Raw genomic sequence first — 27,304 nt, 5'->3', positions numbered from 1 at the left:
GATTTATTCTTTGAGTGTGTCTCATTTATTGCCTCTGTGAGTACAACAAATGCTTAGCACTATCCCATAATAAGCCTAACTGCTCGCCCACGCTACCACAAATAGAGCATTAGTCCTATCTACTTTTGTCTCTGTACACTAATTGGGGATCTACTTGGCTCTGTGCACGGTATACTTCTGATTAGTGCACCATATAGAGAGCCAGCTTCCTAAAATGTGTGCGTGCACTTTTATTTAAATTGGATTTAATGTATTGACTTTGTGAACTTCAAGCTGTGGGTAATCTAGATTCTCATGCAGGAGGCATCTCTTGTCCCTGCCTGGCCAGGACAGCACAGTACTTGGACCACAGTTTCTGCCATCTGCTGGACACCCTGCCCCTCTAGTAACTGCAGCCCAGGATGCAGGGCCTTGCAGAAAGGTGTTTTTTTTTTTTTTTTCCAAATGAGAGTACTATTACTAAGCTCTACAGTTAGGGGCTTGCCGTTGCCTGAAAATGCCAAGGCTTATTTAGGGGTCTTTCAGATCACTCATGCAAGCATCAAGAGGGTGGGCGCTGCTTGCTGATTTTTATTTATTTATAAAAGCTATTTTTGTTTCCTCTAACTGGATCTCGGGAAACCAGAGAATGCTGCAAACTCGCTGAATGGCAGGAACTTCCTTTTTAGACCTGGACTCTGCGGCTGCGGCCATGAGTCTGTGCTTACTCGTGATTGGTGGTTGGGAGGAAAACACCTGGATGCAGTTAACACCTGAATGACCCTGAGCCCATATTTTGTCCTTGTATGTCTCATAAATTTATAAAAAGTGTAAGACTTTTTCATTTATAATCAAGGTTCAATAGTGCAAGAAAAACGTTTCTTCTTCGCTTCAGGATGTTTCCGTATTTAATTTACTCAGTTTGATGGAAATCGACACAAATTGTGTTTAAACTAATTTAAGTTTTGAAAGTTCCATTAAAGATGAGTGGCAGAGGACAAAGTGTCTGGTGTAGATAATTTCCTTTTAACCATCAGAGCGTGCCTTTTTTATTTTTTTTTTATTTTTACCCTTAGTATGTGAAATGTTAGAATCGCATTATAGCCCTTCTTCCCTAGTTACTACCAGTTCTTAGAGACCCAGTGCTTAATTTGTGCTTGTTGTTTCCAGTGTGGAATACCGGCACTTATGTTTGTGGGCCGGCGCTTATTTTTCTGCCTCAAGCATTTACTGTGAGCAAAAGACACATATGGAAAAGACGGAGGAAGAGAAAAACGAAAAAGCGCCACAATGGGTTAAAGCAGAAATCTGCAAGAGTGAGCTGGAGGGGAAGGGAGTGGCTTTAAATGGATTGAAAAGGTCCGAGATGGCTACAGCATTACGCTGCCTCAATATTCCGTGTTCGCACATTTAATTTCAGCAGCCGCGTGTCTAAGAGGAGGGCTTTGAGCACCGGCACCTTTTTATTTACTAATTAGGTACTGAGAGGACCCCTTTCTAAGTCCCCGCCTATGTGCTTGTGGCACCTGCCCTCTGACATAGGCTGCAGTGGGACCTGAAGTTCCAGTAGTCTTGCCTCTAAAGCAGCTCATGCATTATCTGTTGCAAGATTTTTTGTTCGCTTAGAGCCCGTCCACTGCTTGCCATTGGCTGGTTTCATTGTCCCTCTCGTTTGCCTGCTTCTTATTCTTTAGTGTCATTGGGCTTTCCCTCCTCTTCTTGTTTGTCCTTCCCCTGGAGCATGGAAGCATCACTTGTCTTTCCACTGCACCCTTTTCATGCCCTACTTTTTTTGTTTTAAACACTCTTCGAGAGTGCATGTGTTTTTAGAGCCGTCTCCCTCCGCCTTGCTCAGCCATCCTTTATCAAGGTTTATCCGTAACAAAAATGAGTATCCTACCGACTGCCTAGAAACTAGTAGCGAATCTTGGGGAAATCCCAATCGAGCTTTACTGGTCGGCTATTCTGGTGTTTCAGGGTGTTAATCTTTTTCTCACAGATTTGTTATGTTGTTTGATTTGTATAGTGCACTAATCACCCATAGCATAGAGGTATCCAGGCGCTTGGACTGGTGTGTAAATGTGTGGTCCCCTTGCTGTTTAATCGAAAAGCCAGATCTCCAGCCTCTTGCTCAACTCAAGAAGTGAGGATTATTCGGGTACATTTATGTGGTCATTTTACTAAGCCCAAATGATCATTTTCATCTGTTCGAAATAACTTAATATAGCTTACTGAGGGTACTCCAGTGTTTTGAGTGTGTAGGATTAGAATGAATAGCTGCAAGGTGGAATTATTAGTGCCTATGCTCTTCAGATTTCTTAGTAAGAAGCAACATCCAATGATAAGAAGACCAAATTAAATAAAGCAGTTTTCTTGATCAGGAAAAAGCTTATACAATGTTGGCCGCAACTCAAGCTTTTTAAAGCTGTGCGGACATCCGCACAAGGAAAACCGCTGAAATAAAATATATTTTCCTCACCTCCCTGAAAGCTGGAGATTCTGTTCTTATAATAGCAAACTGGTTTCAATAAAACCTTCTTGAATGTGTTACTCAGAACTATATTTCGAGCATGAAATTTCGTCACCTCTTATCTTGGTCAAACGATGAAGTAGGCAAAAAAAGGAAGACTGACCTCAAAAGTGACCCTGGAATATGAAATAAAAGGTCTGTTGCAAGCATTGTTATGTATAGAGAGCTCGGTATGAGTATATATATATATATATATATATATATATATATATATATATATATATATATATGTGTATATATATATATATATATATATATATATATATATATATATATATATATATATATATATATATACATACTCTCTTCAACAGATGGAACGATGACCATCTGACGGCTGCACCGATCCCGTTACTTAGATCCCAATCAGTGGAACAAAGTCATGTTCAACGAAGCCGAATTAAATTCATTGAATTTATTTCTTGTAAAGGTTACACAGTCCTGAAGTGAAATGTTGACGCGTTTCTACTGGAGATATATATATATATATATATATATTTTTTTTTTATAGAGACAATGGTGTCTCGGGATAACAGGCAGCCTCCGATTGGCAAGGCGGGTAATCTGCCTGGGGCTGATGGGCCTGTGGTTGAGGCCTGTTGGTGGACCATTGTTTTTGGTGACTGTCTCTTTCTCCACCGCAGGAGCACAACCTCAAAGGCTGTAGTAGCCGGACCTGATGCACATCAAGGTCAGGATGCCGCACTGTCAGAGGCAGGATGATAATGGGCTGGTCCGGCTGTCGCAGCATGGGGTGCGCCTGCGTCCAGGTGTGACGGAGACCTCCAGGAGCTGCTGATGGGAAGCCTTTAGCACTTTCTTTGCAGGGGACTGGGGTAGGGGGGAGGACTGGGGCAGGTGGTGGGGTTGGTGAGGGCCAGCAAGAGGGCTCTTCAGTTACGTTTGTGTCCCCCCCCCCCTCCCTGCGTGGACCGGTCAGAGATAAATTAGTCTCTGCTGCTCTCCTGAACCTGTCAGAAATCAATGACTGCAGTCAACAGGGGAAGACTGTGTCCTGCTTTGAAACTGGGAAACCAGGGTTGAGTCTGTGTCAGCTGAACATCCTGTGATTCTGGGCAACTCCATCTATACAAGCCAAAAACAAATGAATCTGACTGTAGTGTTATCAGGTGCTCATGCAAAGCACTTCAATGCCTCTAGGACTATTTCCTGTTCTATAAAACTGCATGTATTTGAGGAAAGTGACACTTATTAAAAATGTATTTTTGCATTTACACACTAGCATTATTACCATTATTGGAACTTGTTTAACGTGTGATGTTTGCAGTAAAACAAAAAAAAAAAACAGATGCACCTGTCACCAGTCTTCGAGCACTGGAGGGCCTCTCAAGTACTGATCAGGTGGTTGACACGATTTCTCAATACTCGGACCGATGAATCTTTTACACGTTCTGAGGAGTGAGGAGACATACATCAAATTAATTAACTTTAATTGCAGTGTAACCCATTTGCCCACATATTCGATCTCGGAGACCAACTTGAAGTTTGAAAGGGCTTTATTACACTCTGAGTCAAACTTACATAAACAAGTCTTAAAAATATGCCATAAATGTTAAGGATCACCGAAGGAGAATTAAAGCGACGCACAAGATTAAACATTATCAACATATAAATATTTTAATAGTGAAAATAAGGAAAAGCATATGATGGTTTGAATTGAGGCTTAAGTTCCTTTGCCTGACAATTTAATCTACGTTCCTAACTATTCTATTACCTATAAGAATTTTAGAGACACATGTCAGCACTACAGTAACTCTCTGTAGAGGTTTCTGTTGAGAGAGGTGAGCGGCATAAAACCACTTATTCTAGTAAAAGGAGAGAGGTCTGTACCTCCGAGAGGTCCGTTCTGATCGAGGGGCAAAGAGTCTGCAATTGCAACTGACTAAACAACACTTAGGGCCATATGTATGAACACATTTTCCCATTGACACAGAATGGGAAAAACCCTTTGCTACATCTGGCCCTTAAATCTTGAATCTTCCATGGGCTGACATCACAGCTAAAACTTTCCACTCAAACAACAGTGTTATAAATCGCACATCTAACTGACTTTTTCATCCTCGCAAGTTGCATCTGTACGTCCTTGGATCACTCCGGTGCTCGGGAATGCATAGAGGGGTTCAGCTACCGCAGCATTACTTCTTATGGAAGTCTTCATCACTGGTGCCATGGTACCTCCAGCCTAGGAAAACATGCAGAAGACAAGTTTCACATTGAATAACGGGCCTTCACTCTGGCCAAGCTAACACAGATGTAAAAGCATATTTGATGTAAATGGCTTTCCACATATTTCTCATAAACATAACGAATATAAAATGGTTATCAAAATACCATTTCTAAAATACTTTAACACGAGCATACTTGCAAAATGATTAATAAATGCAGTTTACATGAAACATTCACAGGATTTTACTAGTATGTATTTCACTGCGCCACGTTACATAGGTATCGGATTACTCCTTTATTTCACGTTCTAGTAAGCATAATGGCACAGCCAAGTTATGCTCTCTCAGTACAGTAAAAAACTAATATCTGAATGCCCTGGGTGAATGTAAAAGGCAATCTAGGTCTGTTCCATTACCACAAATGCTTGCCAACACTTACCTCCATGATCCTAACCAGGCAGTTTATTGCAAAAGGTTTAGCTCTGCAAATGTGGGCTACTTTTTTCTTTTTTTTGGCTGCCAGGGCCTAACTGTGGCCCTAATCCAACCCTGGGCACAAGCGAGGGCTACTAAGTCCCAGCAGTCAGGCTGTTGCCTCTCATGTCTTGGGTCTGTCCTACTATGGCTCCCAGTGAGAAACTGGGTTGTTGGTTGCAGTCGGTGAAACCTTACTCCCCACTTCAAGCAATAGCCAGGATCCTTGTTGGGTGAACCAGAAAAAGTTACTAAATTAACCTGTGTTTAAACCTCTGGTCGAATGGCTCAAAAGCGGTCAGGCTTAGCTTGGAGACAATGTGCATTTATGCAACAGACCAACATCAATCTAGTGAAAACACAAGAAAAAATCCCACACCAATTTAGAAAAAAAGAGTATAATTTATTAAATTATTTGACACCAAAACCCCAATCAGTAGAACGGAGCTATGCATTTTCAAAGACTTCAGGTAATCATACTGTAGGAGGCTGGACTGGCTTGTAGTGAGTACCTAGGGATACTTGCACCAGGCCCAGTTATCCCTTATTAGTGTATAGGGTGTCTAGCAGCATAGGCTGATAGATAATGGTAGCTTTGCAGAGCAGCTTAGGCTGAACTAGGAGACGAGTGAAGCTCCTACAGTACCACTTAGTGTCATATGCACAATATCATAAGAAAACACAATACACAGTTATACTAAAAATAAAGGTACTTTATTTTTATGACAATATGCCAAAGTATCTCAGAGTGTACCCTCAGTATGAGGATAGAAATTATACACAAGATATATATACACAATAGCAAAAATATGCAGTATAGTCTTAGAAAACAGTGCAAACAATGTATAGCTACAATAGGATGCAATGGGGACACATAGGGATAGGGGCAACACAAACCATATACTCCAAAAGTGGAATGCGAACCACGAATGGACCCCAAACCTATGTGACCTTGTAGAGGGTCGCTGGGACTATTAGAAAATAGTGAGGGTTAGAAAAATAGCCCACCCCAAGACCCTGAAAAGTGAGTGGAAAGTGCTCTAAAGTTCCCCAAAGGACAAAGAAGTCGTGATAGGGGAATACTGCAGGAAAGACACAAACCAGCAATACAACAATGATGGATTTCCAGTCGAGGGTACCTGTGGAACAAGGGGACCAAGTCCAAAAGTCACAAGCAAGTCGGAGATGGGCAGATGCCCAGGAAATGCCAGCTGCGGGTGCAAAGAAGCTGCTACTGGACTGTAGAAGCTTAGGTTTCTGCAGGAACGTCAAGGGCTAGAGACTTCCCCTTTGGAGGACGGATCCCTCACGCCGTGGAGAGTCGTGCAGAAGTGTTTTCCCACCGAAAGACCGCCAACAAGCCTTGCTAGCTGCAAATCGTGCGGTAAGCGTTTTTGGATGCTGCTGTGGCCCAGGAGGGACCAGGATGTCGCAAATTGCGTCAGGAGACAGAGGGGACGTCGAGCAAGACAAGGAGCCCTCTCAGCAGCAGGTAGCACCCAGATAAGTGCCAGAAACAGGCACTACGAGGATGCGTGAAACGGTGCTCACCGAAGTCGCACAAAGGAGTCCCACGTCGCCGGAGAACAACTTAGGAGGTCGTGCAATGCAGGTTAGAGTGCCGTGGACCCAGGCTTGACTGTGCACAAAGGATTTCTGCCGGAAGTGCACGGAGGCCGGAATAGCTGCAAATGTCGCGGTTCCCAGCAATGCAGTCTGGCGTTGGGAGGCAAGGAATTACCTCCACTAAACTTGGACTGAAGAGTCACTGGACTGTGGGAGTCACTTGGACAGAGTTGCTGGATTCGAGTGACCTCGCTCGTCGTGCTGAGAGGAGACCCAAGGGACCGGTAATGCAGCTTTTTGGTGCCTGCGGTTGCAGGGGGACGATTCCGTCGACCCATGGGAGATTTCTTCGGAGCTTCTAGTGCAGAGAGGAGGCAGACTACCCCCACAGCATGCACCACCTGGAAAACAGTCGAGAAGGCGGCAGGATCAGCGTTACAGAGTTGCAGTAGTCGTCTTAGCTACTTTGTTGCAGTTTTGCAGGCTTCCAGCGCGGTCAGCAGTCGATTCCTTGGCAGAAGGTGAAGAGAGAGATGCAGAGGAACTCGGATGAGCTCTTGCATTCGTTATCTAAAGTTGAGACAGAGACCCTAAATAGCCAGAAAAGAGGGTTTGGCTACCTAGGAGAGAGGATAGGCTAGCAACACCTGGAGGAGCCTATCAGGAGTCTCTGACGTCACCTGGTGGCACTGGCCACTCAGAGCAGTCCAGTGTGCCAGCAGCACCTCTGTTTCCAAGATGGCAGAGGTCTGGAGCACACTGGAGGAGCTCTGGACACCTCCCAGGGGAGGTACAGGTCAGGGGAGTGGTCACTCCCCTTTCCTTTGTCCAGTTTCGCGCCAGAGCAGGGCTAAGGGGTCCCTGAACCGGTGTAGACTGCTTATGCAGAAATGGGCACCAAATGTGCCCATGAAAGCATTTCCAGAGGCTGGGGGAGGCTACTCCTCCCCTGCCTTCACACCATTTTCCAAAGGGAGAGGGTGTAACACCCTCTCTCAGAGGAAGTCCTTTGTTCTGCCATCCTGGGCCAGGCCTGGCTGGACCCCAGGAGGGCAGAAGCCTGTCTGAGGGGTTGGCAGCAGCAGCAGCTGCAGTGAAACCCCAGGAAAGGCAGTTTGGCAGTACCAGGGTCTGTGCTACAGACCACTGGGATCATGGGATTGTGCCAACTATGCCAGGATGGTATAGAGGGGGCAATTCCATGATCATAGACATGTTACATGGCCATATTCGGAGTTACCATTGTGAAGCTACATATAGGTAGTGACCTATATGTAGTGCACGCGTGTAATGGTGTCCCCGCACTCACAAAGTCCGGGGAATTGGCCCTGAACAATGTGGGGGCACCTTGGCTAGTGCCAGGGTGCCCTCAAACTAAGTAACTTTGCACCTAACCTTTACCAGGTAAAGGTTAGACATATAGGTGACTTATAAGTTACTTAAGTGCAGTGTAAAATGGCTGTGAAATAACGTGGACGTTATTTCACTTAGGCTGCAGTGGCAGGCCTGTGTAAGAATTGTCAGAGCTCCCTATAGGTGGCAAAAGAAATGCTGCAGCCCATAGGGATCTCCTGGAACCCCAATACCCTGGGTACCTCAGTACCATATACTAGGGAATTATAAGGGTGTTCCAGTAAGCCAATGTAAATTGGTAAAATTGGTCACTAGCCTGTTAGTGACAATTTGGAAAGAAATGAGAGAGCATAACCACTGAGGTTCTGGTTAGCAGAGCCTCAGTGAGACAGTTAGTCACTACACAGGTAACACATTCAGGCACACTTATGAGCACTGGGGCCCTGGATGACAGGGTCCCAGTGACACATACAACTAAAACAACATATGTACAGTGAAAAATGGGGGTAACATGCCAGGCAAGATTGTACTTTCCTACACATACCTCCCAAAATCTCAATGCGCCACTTGCAGTTTTCTGGTTCAGGCCGACCGCGATGGAGTGGGGACCAGGTTAGTCCCACTTACAAAGTTAACTTCTAAAGTCCAGTGTGAAGAATTCCATTTACAATGGAGGAAGCTGGGAGAAGCAGGAAGAGCATCACGGATGGTCATTGCTGTAGTGTGAAGAGCATGTCGGTTGTTGTGGATGGTCATCGCTGTAGTGCGAAGATCCTGTCGGGCATGCTTACAGTCATTGCTTGAGCATTCATGTTGGAGGTCACTGCTGACTGTTGATGCTGTAGCTCGAAGTTCAGATCTTGCGTTGCTGGTTGTTGCTGGCGGTCACTATTTCACCAAGAGTCTGGTTCACTGGAGCTTCGTGTTGGTGGTCAGTGCGGGTGCCAAGATCTTGGCATGAACTGGCCCATTCACAATCCAGAAGAGTCCAGAAATCCGGATTTCTCCTTTTCTTCTAGGAGGAGCTCCACTGATGCCACACCAAGGGAGAATGACCAGAGGGACGTCTCTTGGGGATCAGGAAGTCACCCCAGCAGGGCTCAGAACCAGTACAGCAGTTGCTGGAAGTCCTCAGTAGCTCAGAGTAGCTCAAGCAGCTTACCCTTGGACCTTACAGACACCTCAGACTGAGATGAGAGTCCAGTCTTGCTGCTCACGCAGCAGGATAAGCCTCAAGCAGTAGAGTAGTTCTCGGGCAGCAGGGCATCCTTCTTCTGTAGTATCCGCATGTCCAGGAGTGTACTGAAAAGTGGGTCCCCTTTTTATACCTGATGTCCACTTTGAAGTGGAAGGAACTTAAACCTAACTGTACATGTCCATCGTTTTATAAACCATGCAGCCTGCCCTATGAGTTATTTAGGGCCTACTATAGGTGAAACGTGTATATATATATTATTAAAAAGGGAGTTTTAGACTTGCCAAAATAAACCTTTTACCAAGTTGAATTGGCAGTTTAAAACCGTGTTCAGGCTGCAATGGCAGACCTGAGATGTTTAGAAAGGCAATTGACATGTGTGGCACAATACATGATAGAGCCCCACTACTGGCGTTTAATTTACAGACCCTGGGTACATGTAGTACCTCTTTACTAGGGACTTGCAAGTAAATTAAATGTCAACTGGGTGTAAGGCAATTTTACCATGTTTACAGGAGAGAGTACAAGCATTTTAGCAGTGGTAAAATGCACAGAGTAGTAAAGCCAACAAAAATTAATTCAGCAGAACGGGATTAGTGGTATGTTGTTAAAACTTGTAAAGAGCATGGATGCAACCAAAAAGGGCTCCCCAGTGCCGCTCTGCTATCAACTGTAACATCCCAACACAGCTGGAAGATCTATGCAGCAAACGGCCCGGTCTTCAACTGCTTTCTGAAACGAAGATGGTGAGAAGTTTTCTGAAGAAATATAGTCACGTTGTTCCATAACAGTGATATTAGCGCTCAAAAGGAGCGACCTCCCTTTCTGGCAGGAATAAAGTGAACTACCAGGGCCAAACTGGCATCTACAGATCTTTGGGCTCTATTTGGATTATAAGGCTGAAGCAAGGACAACAGCATAGGTGCACCTCGTTTCTTCATGATCCGGTGAGACATGCTCAATACTGCAAACTGGACATGTTCCTCTACCAGGAGCCAGTGCAGCTTGCGAAATAGCTGAGCGAAACTTTGGTAGATGGGTTTGTCTCTCCACCCAGTTTGGACTAATCTGCAACCTGATTAGTGATGGCAAAAAGTTTGGAGGTGACCCTACAGAGAGGACCAGGTCTGCAGACTGGACCAAATACAACTGCTTCTGCACTTAATGTCAGAGAAACCAGGGCATGCAGTTATGAAATGAGTATTTATATTGCGCTCTATCACCAACCAGGGTATCGTGACATTAATGCTGGGGTGGGCATAACCCAGCCTAAGACTGGATAGTGGACCTATTCAAAGAGCCACATCTTCTGCTTCTTGCAAAATTCAAGAATTGAGGTGCTGGCTCAGATGTGTAAAAGCAAGTTGTTCCACACTTTAGGAGTGATGTATGAAAAGGCCCGACCTCCAGCTCTTGTTCTGTGTATATTTCAGAAATTGGTTTTCTGGTTGACCGAGATATGCACCCTGTCCGAGCGGGAACCATGATCCTAGTCAGGGTAGGTCCGTTACACACTATAAATCAACATGTGCCCACCGTCTGGTAGCTTGGCACAGAACATAGAGGCTTAACTTATGAGGTAACGCCACATAGAAATATTCCACACTGAGTTAGAAATATAGATATTTAATGAACCAGGACAAAACAACAAAAATCCAATCAATAGAAGTCCAAATATACATTTTTAAAGATTATCTGCAAATATAGTACTTAGAAACTGAAAGTGCCAACCAGGGCCATCTGGTCACACTAGACCAGGGGAAATCCAAAGGTTCAGGCCCACTGCGATGGAGCATGGGCCGGCTTGGGGACCAAACTAGTCCCACTGAAAAAGTACCTTGTGTGGAGGATTGCGTTGACATTGAGGATACGAGGAGCAGAAGGGGCGATGTGAAGGCAATGTGTCTGTTCTGATCCGTGTAGTCAGAGATGGGTTGTTGTCTAGCTTTGCTGTCAAAGAGATATCTTCGAGCAGTAGTGTGGTATCAAACCCTTTGCAATGAAGGTGATGCTTCGTCATCAAGCCGTGCAGCCGGTGATGCCTAGGCGATGCATTGGGACTGAGGGGGATGCACCGGTTCTGGGCTGTGTAGTTGGTGCTGTGATGTCTGTAGCGGCGATGCGTTGAGGAGAGGTGTGGTGGTTCCGATCAGTTCAATGATGATGATGATGATGTATAGATTTCTGTAGAACGGCTGCATAACCCATTTCCAAGGGCCCAGGGCTGGATTGGCACCACTTGGCGGGGTAGGACTTGCAGTTGGCAGAGTCCAGAAGCTGTAGCGGAGCTGAGTGAATTCCCTGATGTTCCCGAGACTTCAGAACAGGAAGCAAGCCCTTGGAGTCATTTTGGTTCTGGGAATGTAGTCCAGTCATTTTCCCTCCCAGACAAGGAGGGCAGCAGGCCAGGCACACAACGCAGGAGTTAAGCAGAGTGACAGTCCCTTCAGCACAACAGTTCTTCTTCCTGGCAGAATTTCCTCTGGCCCAGAAGTGAACTGATCTAGTAGGGTCAGAATTTCAGTTCTTATCACCAGTGGTGCCTTTTGAAGTGGGGGAAGCCTTCCACGAGAGGCCGTTTAAGTGCACAACGTCCTTGCCCTTCCTACACTGGATCCAGACACACTACAGGGGTTTATGCAGCCCTTTGTGAGGGCTCATGACCCAGCTCATTCAGGTGTCTGCTCCTCCCTCCCATCCTGCCTAGGATGTGACTGAGTGACCATCTGCATGTTGATGGCCCACTTAAGCTCACTTTGTGTGTGGCTGTCTGGAGGGAATGCACAAGAGTCCAGCTGTCACCTGCCCAGACGTGTATTCAGAAACCAGCAGAAGGCATTAGAGGTTTTAAAGTAATAAAATGCCAACTTTCTAAAAGTGGCATTTTCAGAGTTACAATTTTAAAATCCGACTTCACCATAAATTGTGATTTTTAAATTGTGATTCCAGAGACACCAAACTTGGGGGTCCCATCTCTTCACCATTGCAATTTACACTTATAAAATGCATGAGGCAATCCCAATGTTAATCTGTGGGGGAGAGGGAGGCCTTGCAGTAGTGAAAAACACATTTCAGAGGTTTTCACTACCATGAAAATTAAATGCACATGTCCAACTTTTCATATACACTGCACCCTGCCATTGAGGCTGTCCAGGGCTTACCTTATGGGTGCCATATCTGATTAAAAAGGAAGGTTTGGGCCTAGCAAGTGGGTTGACTGGCCAGGTCGACATAGCAGTTTAAAACTGCGCACAGGCTCTGCAATGGCAGGCCTGAGTCATGCTTAAAGGGCTTACACTTTTGAGTAAATTTACTACTTATTGTCTATTCACAAAATCAAAGTGTAAATTGACTCCAAAACTTCAATTTGTATGTCTCCACCAGAGTCCAAATTGACGCGCCTGGGGCTAATCACAAACTGCAGAGGCTAGTCACAAAGGTTAACTCAATTTTTGAGTAATTTATGAGTAATTTGCTCTTACACTTTTGAGTAACTTCATACTCTTTGCCCTTGTATTAATTGCACAAATTTAAGTTACTTTTGGGAATTTGGCAGACACATTTAACTTAAACCTTTTGGAGTAAATGTACAATCTGATTTTGTGAATAAGTAAAAATTTGTAAACTTAACCTTTTGAGTAATTTCCAGTTTTGTATAAGTTACCTTTGTCAGTTAGACCAGAGTATTAACTCTTACTCCCTTGGTGTAGGGTAAGCATATTTGAGTCCTTGTTCATTCTTGAAGGCTTGGGCGGCTATCGTGCTTCAGGGGCCACATTGCGCAGCAAGTATACTAGGCCTCGGATAACGACCGGCGCAGCCTGCGTCAATGAGCATGCGAGCTGAGCTTCAGTCTTTTGAGCCTCTGACAGATTTGGCAGTTGCATATGATTGGGATGGTGTGGCCCAATCTTGAGAGAAATATTCCCAGTATTGATGGTCGCAGCAGTTGCAGATCCCAGTTGGGCTAAAAGTAGGATTTGCCCCGACTGGGTCTACGATGAACACAGTAGTTGCAGAACCAGACTTGCCCTACGACCAGCATAGGAGTTGCAGCACTTAACCAGGCCAACAAAGATCACACCAGTTGTGGTTCTGGACAGTAACCAGAGAGAGAGACTGGAGAAGGAGTGGCCTTCACACACTGGTCCCTCCAAGCGTGGTCTTGGGCACTCAGCTCTCTTGATGTCCCCTTTCTCTCAGCAGGCACGCTTCTGGTCTCTTTGGAGTAGAACAGCTTCTAGAGCAGAAAGTACAGACTCAAGGTGATGCCCCCTCGCCACTGGGAGACAGGCTATCAGCGTTACACGAGCCTTAGCTGCACAGCAGTCTTTTAAGTACTCTGTGGAGTGCATCCTTTCTTGGCCACGAAGAACTTGGAACTGGAGAAAAGTGGGGTGGCTTGGGGTTCCTTTTTTATGCACAAACTCTTGACAGGGATTGTGAATTCACAGCCTCAAACTGTAGAACCAGTTTGTTTTGGTTCTTGAAAGTGTCTTCCTCAGCCCCTCTGATGAGGTGGAATGATGCATCTCACAGTTGGTAGCACTGTGGCTGTCTTAAACTTATTGCACCTACAACAAAGGTACATTGAGGTGGCTGAGAGCAACCCAGCTGAAGGAGCAACCTGGGACAGACAAAAGGGCAGGTCTCACCTAGAAACTTCCACTTCAGGTTTTTTGCAGAGCAGCAAAAAACGCTTGGAGTGGCACAGAGGGTTAAAATAGAATGCACTGGGGTGCACAGTTGTAATTTCCAGTGACTGAGATAATTTCAAGCATCACAGATACATTTAAAAATAATTTTCCTAAACCAGATGCTGTAAGTGCAATGGGCCTTCCAGGATATGGGTTCTAGGCTAATTATTCCATAGGAAACCTGCTGCAGTTCACTGATGAGGCACGGGTTGGTTTAGTCTGCTCAGGAAATCCTCCAGTCCTCTTCAAGAGGAGACCAGATCTGACCGGTCATGCTGGACTGTTCTATTGGAGTAGGAATGTCTGATTTGCAAATGGTTGGGCTATCTGTAGTGGCATAGTAGGCTAAAAACAATGGACTAGAACAGTGGTTCCCAACCTTTTGACTTCTGTGGACCCCCACTTTATCATTACTGGAAACTGGGGACCCCCACTGAATCTTTATTGGAATCCGGGGACCCCCCAATTAGTCATTACTGAAAGCTGGGGAACTAATTTGTTAATATTATATAATTTTCTAAGCAGTTGCGGACCCCCTGAGGAGGCTTCGCGGACCCCCGGGGTCGCCGGACCACAGGTTGGGAACCACTGGACTAGAAGATGGCCAGAGTAATTACTGGTAGCCGAGATTATCACATTACACCAGTCCACTTTTTGTGTTTTTCTTTGAGGAGGTGTACCATGGTCCGCTTGCGATGGGTTTTACAACTGGGGAAGAGTGATATGCTAGTGCCCAATTCAGTATTTTCAGATACTGTTCCCAGAGGCAGGAACAAGAGGGAATTAGGTGTTTTCATTGGTGTTTGGGTGGGAGGGTGAAAAAAGTGTAAGTGTCTGCAACATGTGAAAGTGGTATGTCTGCTTTAAGAGAAGCTCGTATTTGTTGCTTTGAAAGTGCTTCTAAAACCTGCTTTTAAGCAGTTTAAATCCACTGGCGGCTTCACAAATGACTAGGATGTTGTGTAGTCAGTGTGATAAAATCACTAACCTTGATGTCTTCTCTCCCCTTATCCCTCCATCTGCTTCATGTTCCAGGCACCAACCTTCCTTCTGTGTGCAAGGTGGGCTCAGGAAAGATCCCATGTTCAGGGAACTCCTCAGCCTCCTTGGAGGCCTGCCTCCGGTCCGGCTGCTGTTACGACCCCACCGACCACACTGCTCCTTGTTACTATGGTAATAAAGGTGAGTGGGACATCTAAGGGCCCTAGCAGTTGATGGGCCAAGAAGTGAGGCTGACCATCAGCCTTTGACAACCGAACTGGTTCATGTTTCTGATGAATTCTGAATCCAAACTGTTTTTGTTATCCGGTAACTATCCAAGCAACTGATCTATTCTGTTTTTACATCTTTCTATATGCATAGGTGTACACACATAGTTCAAATATCTTTCCTTCTCCCTTCCTAACACTCCTGCTTTCATCTGAACATATTCTCCTACCACACGTACGGCGTAAGCCTTAATACAGCTCTGGGCAGATGTAGGACTCTACTGTTGAGTCTACATATCGGTTTCAATACATTTCTCTTGTGAATTGTCCCCGGTGTTATCTTTAAACTGCTTCGACCTCTTCGTGCTTCACATTTGGAGCAGATCATTTTAAGGCAAATTAAGAATCCTCTTCAGTGGTGTATTGTAGAAGATCTGGACTGGTGATCTGACAACACAAAGATTCAGAATGTAGCTTTTTGACAGAGATCTTATAATTTTCAGTGGTTTGATCTGCCACCGACTATTAACACCCCAAACCCATTGTAGGTACAGTTGTCAATCTTTTATTTGTAATTGGACCAATGCCAGAGTAACTTCCCTTGTTAGGTGGGGGAAATCCCAGTTGCAGCCAGATTTCTTGGTGGATGCAAGATTTATCCATGCCTATTCGATTTGGTGGATCGCGGAAAATACTTGTTTTCTTAGAAGTTCACAACTCATTTGGCTCGTTTGTTGTATTTTGCCACCATCCCAGCTGCACCTATGGAGAGTATATATGAATATTTGTCAGCATTCTTATAAAGGGCAATTGACCTCATGGGGTCAGGGAGAATACCCCAATACACCTTAATGCATTGTACTTTACAGAGAACAGTTAACTAGTAACCCTTTCAAACAGACCGATGGCTAAATTGAGCATCACTTGGAAGGCATGACATGCACTTAAGCTGCTAAGAAGTGAGAAGTCTGAAAATAGTGTTTGCAGTGCATCATCAGAGGGAGGGATAAGGGGAGGAAAGAGGCCACGTATAGAGAAAAGCTGGTCAATCTCCAGATGACGTTTGAGCAAATAAGCTTCGCTTGCCAACTCTAAAAGTGATTATTCACTGCCATGTTCAAGTGGGAGAATTCAACAATACAGTGTTGTTCTAAGAATGCTTGCTTAACTTTTTTAAAATTTTAAATCTTATAATTTTTATATAACTTCTGGCCTGTGGCCGCTTAGTTTTTCATGCTTCTCAGTTTTCTGGTCGTTCCTTCAAATGTGATGCATCCTGAACATTACAAGATCAGAACAGTTGTAAGGCTATTTAGATTATATTAGCTAACTGGAATTCTCGATTATACGGGCCAACTTGAATTTTATCCTGACTTCCAAAGGTAACCAGTGTGGTTCCTTGAGGACTAGTTTAATGTTTCCTGGTGCCTATAATCGGTCTCTAGGCAGAATGTAGAAAAGCTTTCATGCACTCAGTAGCTGGTGTTGGAGTGCCTAACAAAGAGCATTAAAATCGGGAGGTCCAGTTGAATAAGGTGGTGATCGGACCAAGCACAAAGTTCAATAGTACGTTTATCCACCGACATTCCAAGGTCCACACTTGATCAAGCGCATGCCCCTCTGGTGGGTGTGTTAACCTACATTTTGCAACAACCTTAAGGAGGACAAAAGCTCCATAAATTGTAGACCTTTTGTGGGTATGAATTATCGTCTGTCGAGTAGTTGAAATCACCCATAATGATATCTGAAAACATTCTAACAACAGTAAACATTCTAGCAACTAAAACAACTACTATATGACTTTGCTGTACTTCACACTGCCGTACGACCGGCGGATAACCAGCAGGGAGTGGAAACTACCCTCCTCTCTAACACATTTTTTTTCAATGAGAGAAACTGGTTGAAGGAAGGAAAGATCAGGCTATTACTTCTGTGTAGAGGATATGGGACCATTCCCTGTATTTGTATTCTACATTAGTATCTGATTCTGACTGAGGTGCAGTTCTAATATCAAAGACATTAGGGTAGAACATTTATTTCAGGCCATCATACATGATTTGAGTGGTAAAAAAGGAAGGCAATGCAATAGGTATGTTTGGAAAGTTCACTACAGACTCATTACGTTTTACTGGGTTGAATTAAAAATTGTCACTCCAGGAATGCCCTCTGTCTTAAGGAAATGTTGTGTCTGAGACGTCAAGAAGTTCAAATCTTGCTACATTAAATCAACCTTGAGTGGAGTTTAGGAAACTGTAGAATGTAATGCAGATCTTGTTCAAATAGCAATAATGGGCTGATTCTGTCACTTACTGGATATTCGATCTATGTTTGAATATTTGCATTACAATAATTATGTTATCTTCTATGGTGTATCTGAATATTCTGTATGCATCCAGAACGTAATTCTGTATTGTTGGTTTATTTTCCAAGTTAGCTCAAGATTTCTTGCTGTACTGTCAATTAGAACTATCTCACAATTGGGTAAGCACATTTCCAACCCCTCCTACCGTACCCTCGGGTGCCAATTGCTACGCTAGCAACAAGTGTGACCAAAATAAATTAGCAGAGCCTAGAAGTTAATAAATAGCAATGGAAACATAGGCATGCTTTGTCCTTGTAATGCACTTGTTAATTTTGTGGCCATCTTTAATAAAAGAGCATGCTCAGGCAAAGCATCCACCTATGTTGGTGCTAAGCTTGTGTATGAAGTGTGTAAGTGTAAAAACAATCTGGGCCTCATTTGGAGTTGGGTGGACGAAGCCTCCACCAAACTCATGGTACTTCCACTTGATTTGGGGTTGTGGGAAGCAGCAGATTTCCAGTGCTGGTGCCTCCGCTGGTGGAAATCTTTGCCCAGCAACTAGTCCAACAAAGGGCGGTCTTTCATATACATCAGCACACTGCACTCTTACTTCCCACTGAGTGTGGTCAATTTGAGGTACATGTTTCCTGTTTGGGACCACCAGGAAAAGCTTAGAGGCCCTAAATAAAAAATAAAGGGAAATGACCCCCTAGCACTAGTAAAAAAAAAAAGAAAACTGCCTGACCATCATAAGTACTCTTTTTATTTTTGTTATGTTATGTTCAACACGCACTATCACCTGCAAGGGCATTGTGGCGCTGAGCAGGAGTGTGCATTTAACCTTGCGTCTCAGGGTGTAGTCATTGCAGTGAAAGACATAACGGTTAGGACAGTCCCCAAAAGGTGATTTGCTGTTTATAGTCAATTTGTGACATGAGAGGTATGGGCAAAGAGTTTTGATTTTGGGGCTTATTTTAGTCAGAAAAAAAATTGATGTTCGCCAGAAATGCTAAGTTACAGATTCCAGCTTACCTCTGTTTTTTCTTTTTTTCTTTTTTTTTTTCCCCCCATGTTCCCATTATTTAATGTGTGTATTTCATCTTCTGTTTCAGCTACAGTTGTTTGTACTCCGGATGGTTTCTTTGTTGTGGTTATTCCTCGCTATTTTGTGAGCCAGTCTATCCTCCTGGATACAGTTCACTTCGAAGATGGAGGTGCTGCCTGCCAGCCAGAGGTCGCGACTGCATCCTTTCGTTTGTTCCGTTTTCCTCTACACCAGTGTGGCACGATTGTCCAGGTTACTGACTGGTCAGGGCAGGAGAAATCTGGTGGGAATTGGTTTGCTGGTTTGCACTGCAAATCTATTTTTGTTTGTTCTTTCCCAAAGATGCTAAGTGATCGCATTGTGTATGAGAATACGCTGAAGTCCACCATTGATGTGCAACACTCAGAGAATGGGTCCATCACGAGGGACACCGCTTTTACGTGAGTACTGTGTCCTAGATATGCTTTCTGGTTCCTTTATTCACAAGGATCTGGTGTCCTTAATTGACTCCCTTGTCTCATTCCAGGTTGAATGTCCGCTGCAGTTATACCACCGGTGACTCCCTCCAGGCTGTGGCTGAGGTCTCCACATTACCTCCACCCCTGAACATCATAGAGGCTGGGCCCCTTCGTTTGGAAATGAGGATTGCAAAAGGTGATGGAAGCGAGTTCTAAAATTCATGCCCCTTGAGATGGAATCATGGAATGAAAGTGAACCTCTTAAACCTAAGAACAGTGATGACAATGAGAATGCATTCTTTGCATAACCCATACCTAAGGCATATTGGCATGAAGGATAGTCCACCCCCCCCTTCATATTCATGGTTTGAAACATAGTATGCAAGTGGGATTTTCTATAGGACAAATTGAGCCAAAAATGCAGCAGAGTGCTGTATTGTAACATTCATGGAGGAGCATAAAGTTGACGATTGATGGTAGGTGTAGCTGGTTTGTTGACTGGTAATGCTCTGTGATGTAGGGTTCTTTAAAGAGGTGAGTCTTCGATTCTTTCCTAAATTCAAAAAGTGTTTGAGCGGTTCTGTTGGATATGGAGATGTTATTCTAGGTCATGCGTGCATTGATGGAAAAAAGAACTGGTCTTGTTTTTGCTTTTTTATCACTTCTCATTCTGCCGTCGTCTGGTCTTCTTGCTGCGGGTGTGCTAAGAACCATGCGAGATGGTGATGCCTGTCTGACTGGTAATAAATAGCTTTGTATATGGTGCATCTGGTTTTGGAGATGATGGCCATCCAGGGGAGCCAATGCAGCTCCATCAGAATGGGGTGAAGTGATCATATTTCTTCAGCCCCTGGAAGAGACATGCTATCGCATGTTGGACGCCCTTAAGAGTACTGCGGAGCCTGCTAGGTCCTGTATCGGGGCATAACAGCCACCCAGTTGCAGGAGTACCAGGGCTTGGACAATAGTTTTGAATTCTCTTTTTCGGGAGGGCATGGTATTACTTTCTTCAGAGAGAGCTGGTAGCAGGCTGTCTGGGGTTCTGTGTGTGTTTTTTTTTTTTTTTTTATATGTGTGTGTGTGTGTGTGTGTGTGTATATATATATATGTATGTATGTATACACATATGTCCATAAGGAGTTAAGGTATCACCCCAATGCACAATAATAATTGTTTGGATTAAATTATTCTGCACTTTGTGTGTTTTTAAAAACCTCTAAATACATTTTAATCATGTCTGTCTGGCTATTGTCCTTCTAATCCGGCTTCTCTCATCCCAATTCCCTTAGTGCCTCTGCACCTGTGCCAATTAATGTTTAGCTGAAACATTTTCTGCTACTGTCCAATTTCCTTTCATTACAGTGTGATTTGATTTTGGATTACAGTCTCACAAACCAGCGTACATTCAATGTCCGCCATGTGGTTTTCATTTTACAAGTCTTTTTTTTTTTTTTTTTTTTTTTTTTTTCTTTGTCAACTGGCCTTGTTTCTTTGATGGAAGCTAGAACGCTCACCTAATTACTCTCTTCAGTTTCAAAGGTTGCCTTTGAGTGGGTTTGTTTTTGTAGTAGTGTTGCTGTTTTTAAGGTTATCTGTCTGCTGAGTTTTCTTTTTTTAAATATGTGACTAGGCGCTGCATAAATTGTGCCCAGATCAGTAAGGGAGTGGTTGACTTTCCTGGCATGGAAGGTTTGATTGTCAATAAATCTAAGTTGCGACCTAATTGGCAGTTACTGACTGATGCCATTTATCTAAGTTATTTTATAAAGGTGTTTTGTGCCATGGGGAGTGGGTTGTAGATTTATCAGCTTCATGGTCTATTTCTGGATCATTGTTTCCCTGATGAGTTCAGAATGGGTACTTTGCATGAAGCACCTTATCAATCTAAACAGCTTAATAGATCATTTATTAAGCTTGATTTGGTTAAGAGTTGATTCATGTGGCCTGGACCATAAGACCTACAAATGAGTGGTTTTCATTCTATGTTATCCAGTATGTCAGCAATCTAAAATATGCAAAAATGTGGCTTGCGCTGTTGTGCAACATGTAAAAAAAAAAAAAAATGACTATGTAAATAGATTTTTGCATACACGAAGCCTATTGTCTTTGAAATGCATGTTAACCATTTCGCTTGTGGGAGTGAAACCTCTTTGTCCCAATATTGAGGACCGTACCCCAACTGATACACCAAAATTTCACCATTTACCTCAGGATATTTCATTTACGAACTGATCTAGTGAAAGAGAACACCCCATCCAGATCAGTTTAGCAGATCGATAGAATAAGTCATGAAGGCCACTCAGTAGCTGAGTTCTTGATCAGGAAAAACATGTTAGTTTGACTACAACAATTTTAAAATCAAGCATCACAGTATAACTGCCACAAAGAATCAAGTTGCAAAGTTAAAGAAAATATGCAAAAGCTAAACAATCATTCAGCAAAATTAATACAAGTCAGAGAGCATCCCTAGTAGCGTGAAAAAATGCTCAAAATCGTCTGCCTTACTCCCAAAATGAAGGGGTTCTTCTGTACAACTCTTGCATAAAACTTAACTAAAAACACAGATTCAGCATGGCAAGATCAATACTGAGCAAATCGGAAGTTTTCAATGTCACAAAGATAATGTTAACACTAAACCACTTCTAAGGAAGCTCCAAGCAGCATTATTAACACATCTTCAAAGGATGTTCACCAGAAATGTAACTTGAAGAAAAACCTGGTCCCTATACCAGTTCAAGAGCACTAAGCCAGCAGTGGAATTACAGCGGAAAAGTCCTTTGGTGTTGGCAACATTTATTAACTGCTTTTGAACTCCAGAAAGTTCATGTGTGTGAAGTATTTTCATCCTTCACTGGAATCAATGCTCTTGCGAAGTGGATGGATCTTTGGACCCAATAAGTAGTGTGGTAGAGCCATCAACAGAATTTCAATACCACCCCAAACAATTTACACACCATGACCAATGTGGCCACGGAAGGAAAACTCCAGTCAGGAATTAGAGTTAAAAATGTATTACAAACACAAGCTCAAATTAATGTAGACAATGCGCAAAAACAATTTATAAAGATACGTACTCACCAAGAGTTGCCCAAGGCATTGAAATAGATTTAGGCGAACTAACATTAATAAAACTAAACATTCAAGAACAATAATGCATAACATCAACAAGAATATCTGAGTTACAGAAATATGTTGCTCACAGTTAGCAATCAGTCATTTCAAATTAGCAGAGTCAATAACCTTTGGCTGGGCACAGGTCAACCCTACAACTAACCAAATCGGGGGGGGCTAGAAACATGGGGGCAAAATACAAAAAGGACAAAAATAATTTGGAAAAAGATCATCTTGGCCTGCAGTCACTAACTAAGTTAAGCAAAAGATAAAGCCTCAGCATCTCAGAAGTTCGGTAATGACTTTTCTAAAAGGGAAAACAAAAGGATTTCTAAATCTAAAGGCTTTTTCAAAGGGCAAATGGTGGAGCGGAAGCTACCTCTCAAAGGGTATAGCATTTAGTGTAGCTTAATCAGGACCGCATCTGGGGACTACTAGGAACTGCAGGAACTTCTCAAAGTTCAAATGTCCATCAATATTTCAGAATCAACAAAGCATTTTGATTCGTCTAAGGTATCTGTTCATGTGACATTGATTGGGCATCATCCAATGGGAATTAATTGTGTGACTCCAAATTGAAACAGTCCAGTTTCTTCCCAGGTCTGTCATGGGGACATCTTAATTCTATGAGATTCCACGCACGTTAGAAACAATTGTGTATGAAACCAGTCCATGTTTCACACTGTTATTCCGTCAAGGACACTACGCTACATTCTCTCTATACTTAAACAATAGAGCCTATTACTAACTAGCTAAGCTTCTCATCAGAACATAACCTAAAGGTTCACGTCAGGAAATGAATGAGCATTTCTACCACAGTCACAAATTGCATGCTTCAAGAGGCGTCACTCGTGCTAACACAAGGAAATTATAATAATGCATTTAATTAATACATTTTAGTGAAATATGTGTAATAAGCAAACTTATACATTGAGCATTAATATTTCATTAATTGGAGTAATACATTTCATTTCAAATGGGAAAGCTTTGTCACTGCATTTCATTAAGTGCAACTGAGAATTTAATTTCTTTCACTTATTTAATTTCTAGTGATTAATAAATGAAAGTATCATTGCTACAAGCACTGCTGGTTTAGAGTCTAAACTACATTATACCATTGATTTTATCCCTCTACGCAACATGAAGAAAACCATGGACCATATACCAGTTCAAGAGTACCAAGCTAACAGCGGAATTACAGAGGAAAAGTCCTTAGGTGATGGCAACATTTATCAACTGCTTTTCAACCCCAGAAAGTTAATGCAAGTTACACGCGCAATTTGGCAAAACAGTAGATCGCATCATTCTCTTTCTTATTTTGCGAATCCTGTAAGCAGAAAAGAGACTTATAGACCCGATTAATGTTGGAGCAAAGACACAGAGGGGGAAGCTGCATCCATTAAACTAACCTGACAGTTTTCACTAAAATGTGGCCTAATGAAAACATGTTAATAAACTCACTTCTAAATCAAAAATAGAATTTGTATCCACTGCAAATTGATTAATTCATGGTTTACAACTACAATTCATCATAAAGATCATTAATGCCCTATATTCCCTAAAGTGTTTGCAACAATAAAATGCATACTTTTTGCTTGTGCCTAGATGAGTTGGCCAACATGTCAACAACCGGTTATGCATTACAAACCATGGATGCATATATCTATTGTCTAGTAAAATGTTAAAATTGGCTATTCTAATTTAGAATAGGCATACTTAAAGATCATGAGTGAGGTTAGCGTTAACTTAATTAGTGATTAAAGTGACAACCAATAAGTGTTTTAGATTTGTCCCAATAAATATATAGCTGGACTGGTCTTGGAGCCGCAGAGGGAGTATACAATAGCTCTGGGATGTCTCCGTGGGCACTTGCTTGACTTCTGCTTATCGCATCGACTGGCATCACCCCTATTGGAAACAAACGGACCTATCTTCTCATTGTTGATGATGTAGTTGAGAATGTTTTCCCTATTCCCTTTCTGCTTCCATCTTTTTGGCATGACTTCATCACCGATCTCCATCAACAGCACAGAAACTAGACTGAGGCCTGAGGCTTTCCACAGTCAAGCGGGAATGGGTTTGGAAAATGAGCAGTGCCTACTGTTCTCCAATCACATATGTAAGAAGGACTACTCCGCTTCAATAAATATTAACTACACTGTGTAGAAAGAGGCGGACCAATCGATCAGAGTCGAAGGTACATGTCAGTGGAAGAGATAGAGCAGTCTCTGCCTTTGGCTTATTAAGGCCCACGCAACTCTAAATGAGGTGCGCAGGCCTTTCACTGTGGCAGACAGGGCACTCTGTCAGCAGAACGACAGAATATAATCCCAACTATCTCAGGCCTTTAGTCTTTTGCCTAATATTCCTTATTTTGATGGACAAAAGCCTGGTAATAAGCATTTCTAGGAGATAGCAGCCTGCTGATATATGGGGTTAGTAGTGTTCTTGAGCAACTTTTTTTTTTTTTCCTTTACCCAAGAGCTTTGGACAGCTTGTTAACTCAGACGAGCTTAAATGCTGTTATGCAAGCTTTATTTTCTTCCTCTATCTTTCCACATTCTTCCTCGCTTTCCTCTTGAGAATCCTGAATAAACCACTTACAAATGTGTGCATAGGTTTGAACCTGTTTGGTGGAATGTTAAACGAGTATATTGAGCATCTGCTAAATGCTCAGACAGATGTGAAGAGTCAATGAACCATAGGTCCAGGGTTTACCAAAATACATCTACATGGTATGTTAAAACTAATTTGGAAACAGAGAAGGTGTATATTGTGACCATCTGTGATAAAAGGTTGCCATATTTTGGATTAACTTGTTTCTAGCGTGAGTCCTGGGGCGGCCTTTCTGCATGGTTGCGGGGTAAACATTTAATGAAGCCATAAGCTTTAGACAGGCAAAGGAATAGCTAAGTAGAACAGCGTCAATGATGGCCCATTTATAGACGACATCATCTTTTTCAAACTTTCATGTTTTTAGCTTTAGACTGTTAGCAGTGAATAGTTGAGCATAGGTAGGCAGCTCACTTTGAGGAAAAGATTAAATGTTTGCAGACTTGAGATCATGAATGTGGTGGAGGGTACAGGGGTTAAGGTACCTCAGTGGTGGTAGGTGTGGCCCTGCTCATCTTTTGCTAATGTTCTCCTCCCAGATGCTCTATACAGTGCTTACTACACTGAGAAAGAGTACCCCATTGCGAAGGTCCTGCGGGATCCGATCTTTGTGGAGGTCCGGCTTCTTCAGCGGACAGACCCAGGCCTGAGGTTGGTCCTGAATCAGTGCTGGGCAACCCCGACCGCCAACCCTCTGCAGGAGCCCCAGTGGCCAATACTTCTGGATGGGTGAGTAATGGGAGATGTTTGGCCTTATAGTGACTGGGAGGTGAATAAAACCATCATGTGTCTTGTCTGTTTCAGGTGTCCCTTTTCTGGAGACAACCATCTATCAACCACTGCATCTTTGGACACATCAATGCAATTCCCATCACACTACAGTCGCTTCACTGTAGCCGCATTCACATTCGTGGAGTCTGCATCTCCCTTCAGCCATGGAGGCCAGGTAGCTGCTTATCAGTTGCTTCACTCGTGTGTAGCTTAATACCGCATCTGGTTCACTTACTGTGGTTATTGGTGGAACATCAGGTATTTTAACAGTGCCTCTCAAGAATTATACTGTGTCTGATGTGCAGGGACACTGTAAATTGTGAGCAGAGTTACCTAGTAAAAGGTACTTTCAAATGCATCATACGATTTTGCAGGGGGTACTGAAGCTGATGTGTAACATGTAGCAAGCACTGGTAGGCATGTATGTGCCAACGAATGTGGACATTCACAAATGTTACGTGTATCTGTAAAATGCACTATCACTGGCTAGGGAATCCTAGCGATAAATGCTATTTACATGCATTACATTCACCAGCTCAATGTATCACAGTAAGCCTGCCCTACTGGCTTTGCCAATGCTACAAAAACTGAGACTGTTTTCTGTATCGGTTGAGGTAGTTGATCAATAATTCAATGCAACAAGCAGTGTGATTGAGTGTATTTCTCAAATGCAGAATAGTTCCCAATGAATTCCAAAGGAAGCGCTTGCTGGAAGGGGGGGATGATGAATGAGTAAGCAAACAGAATAAGGCGAGAGAGTAGTACTCCACTGGGTGAAGCTAAAGCCCTTTCTATGCGTAGCTTAGATATTTGAATTGGTAACAATTGGTCAGCAGAAAGATGCTCCGTCAAACTAGACCTAATGAATGGAAGGGAGAGAAATATATTGATTCTAGATGATTGTGGTATGAATTGTATTTGAAAGGCGTGTTTTTATTTTTTTCCAGGTTCAGTGGATAAAAAAGTGATGCCATAATAATTGTTTTTATTTTTATTTTTATATTCTTTTCTTTTTCAAGGTCTACTTTTTCTGCAGTGCCACTGCCTGCTACCCTACTGCTGCAGAGCCATGTATCCATCCTTGCCCTCCACTTAGAGGAAGTAAGCAGCCCTAATATTGATTGTCGATTAGGTGAGACGATCCTCTTTGCTACCTGCTCATATTTTTTTTATTTTTTTAGGACGGAAGAGGTTTTTGCATCTGCCTGAAGACAAGCCACTGAATTTGGCTGTTTCCTCTGGACCAGTGATTATCCGGGAAAAGCCTATTTTGGACCGGAAGAAAGGTAAGCAAGTTAATCGGAAGCAGTAACACTATTCACGAGAAGTTGTTGGAAAATCTCACCTTGAGAAACCCAAGTGCTAATTTGTTGCAGTGTCAATGTTTGTTTAATTTATGCAGCGTTTAATATTGACATTTTATCCATCTATGGGAACTAGAGCACATGCACTTTCTAGAATGTGGTAGTCGGTCAAGGGTGTAATGCAACATCTCAAATGTGGGGGTCCTCTCATTCTTCTCCCTAGGTGGCCTCTCGGTATTGTGGTAGACCAACATAACTGATAAGTTGCATCCAATTTTAAAGTTCTAAATGGATTCTACTTTAGATTTTTGAGCTTCCATCTTGACGATTTGTCTCATGAGGGCAGTAGTCCTCCTGCAGGGTGATAGCTGGAATTGGGTTATTTTGTTTTTCTATCCATTTGTTGCACTGGGTAGGGTTTTGGCTTCTTAAGGCCGTGGTCATGCGGCGATCCAGCTCAACTCCACCTCTGGATCATCAGACCAGATACCATTCCCTGATGCAAAAACTAT

At 43.1% G+C, this 27,304-nt stretch overlaps 1 protein-coding gene across 1 annotated transcript in view; it reads left to right on the top strand.

The window, feature by feature from the left end:
* The window catches only part of LOC138288459 (zona pellucida sperm-binding protein 1-like), a 52,891-nt gene that overhangs the window by 8,532 nt on the left and 17,055 nt on the right, over nucleotides 1–27,304 (top strand). The window contains exons 4-11 of the mRNA XM_069230015.1: nucleotides 15,016–15,162; nucleotides 18,603–18,787; nucleotides 18,878–18,975; nucleotides 19,062–19,189; nucleotides 25,257–25,446; nucleotides 25,522–25,663; nucleotides 26,508–26,589; nucleotides 26,670–26,774. Of these exons, the coding sequence (XP_069086116.1) occupies nucleotides 15,016–15,162; nucleotides 18,603–18,787; nucleotides 18,878–18,975; nucleotides 19,062–19,189; nucleotides 25,257–25,446; nucleotides 25,522–25,663; nucleotides 26,508–26,589; nucleotides 26,670–26,774 (1,077 nt within the window). The remainder of the gene's footprint in view (nucleotides 1–15,015; nucleotides 15,163–18,602; nucleotides 18,788–18,877; nucleotides 18,976–19,061; nucleotides 19,190–25,256; nucleotides 25,447–25,521; nucleotides 25,664–26,507; nucleotides 26,590–26,669; nucleotides 26,775–27,304) is intronic.

The sequence above is a fragment of the Pleurodeles waltl genome, chromosome 4_1 (genome assembly GCF_031143425.1).
Source record: "Pleurodeles waltl isolate 20211129_DDA chromosome 4_1, aPleWal1.hap1.20221129, whole genome shotgun sequence".
Taxonomy (NCBI): domain Eukaryota; kingdom Metazoa; phylum Chordata; class Amphibia; order Caudata; family Salamandridae; genus Pleurodeles; species Pleurodeles waltl.
Note: the sequence above shows the minus strand (reverse complement) of the source record. Positions and strands in the feature narration are given on the sequence as shown.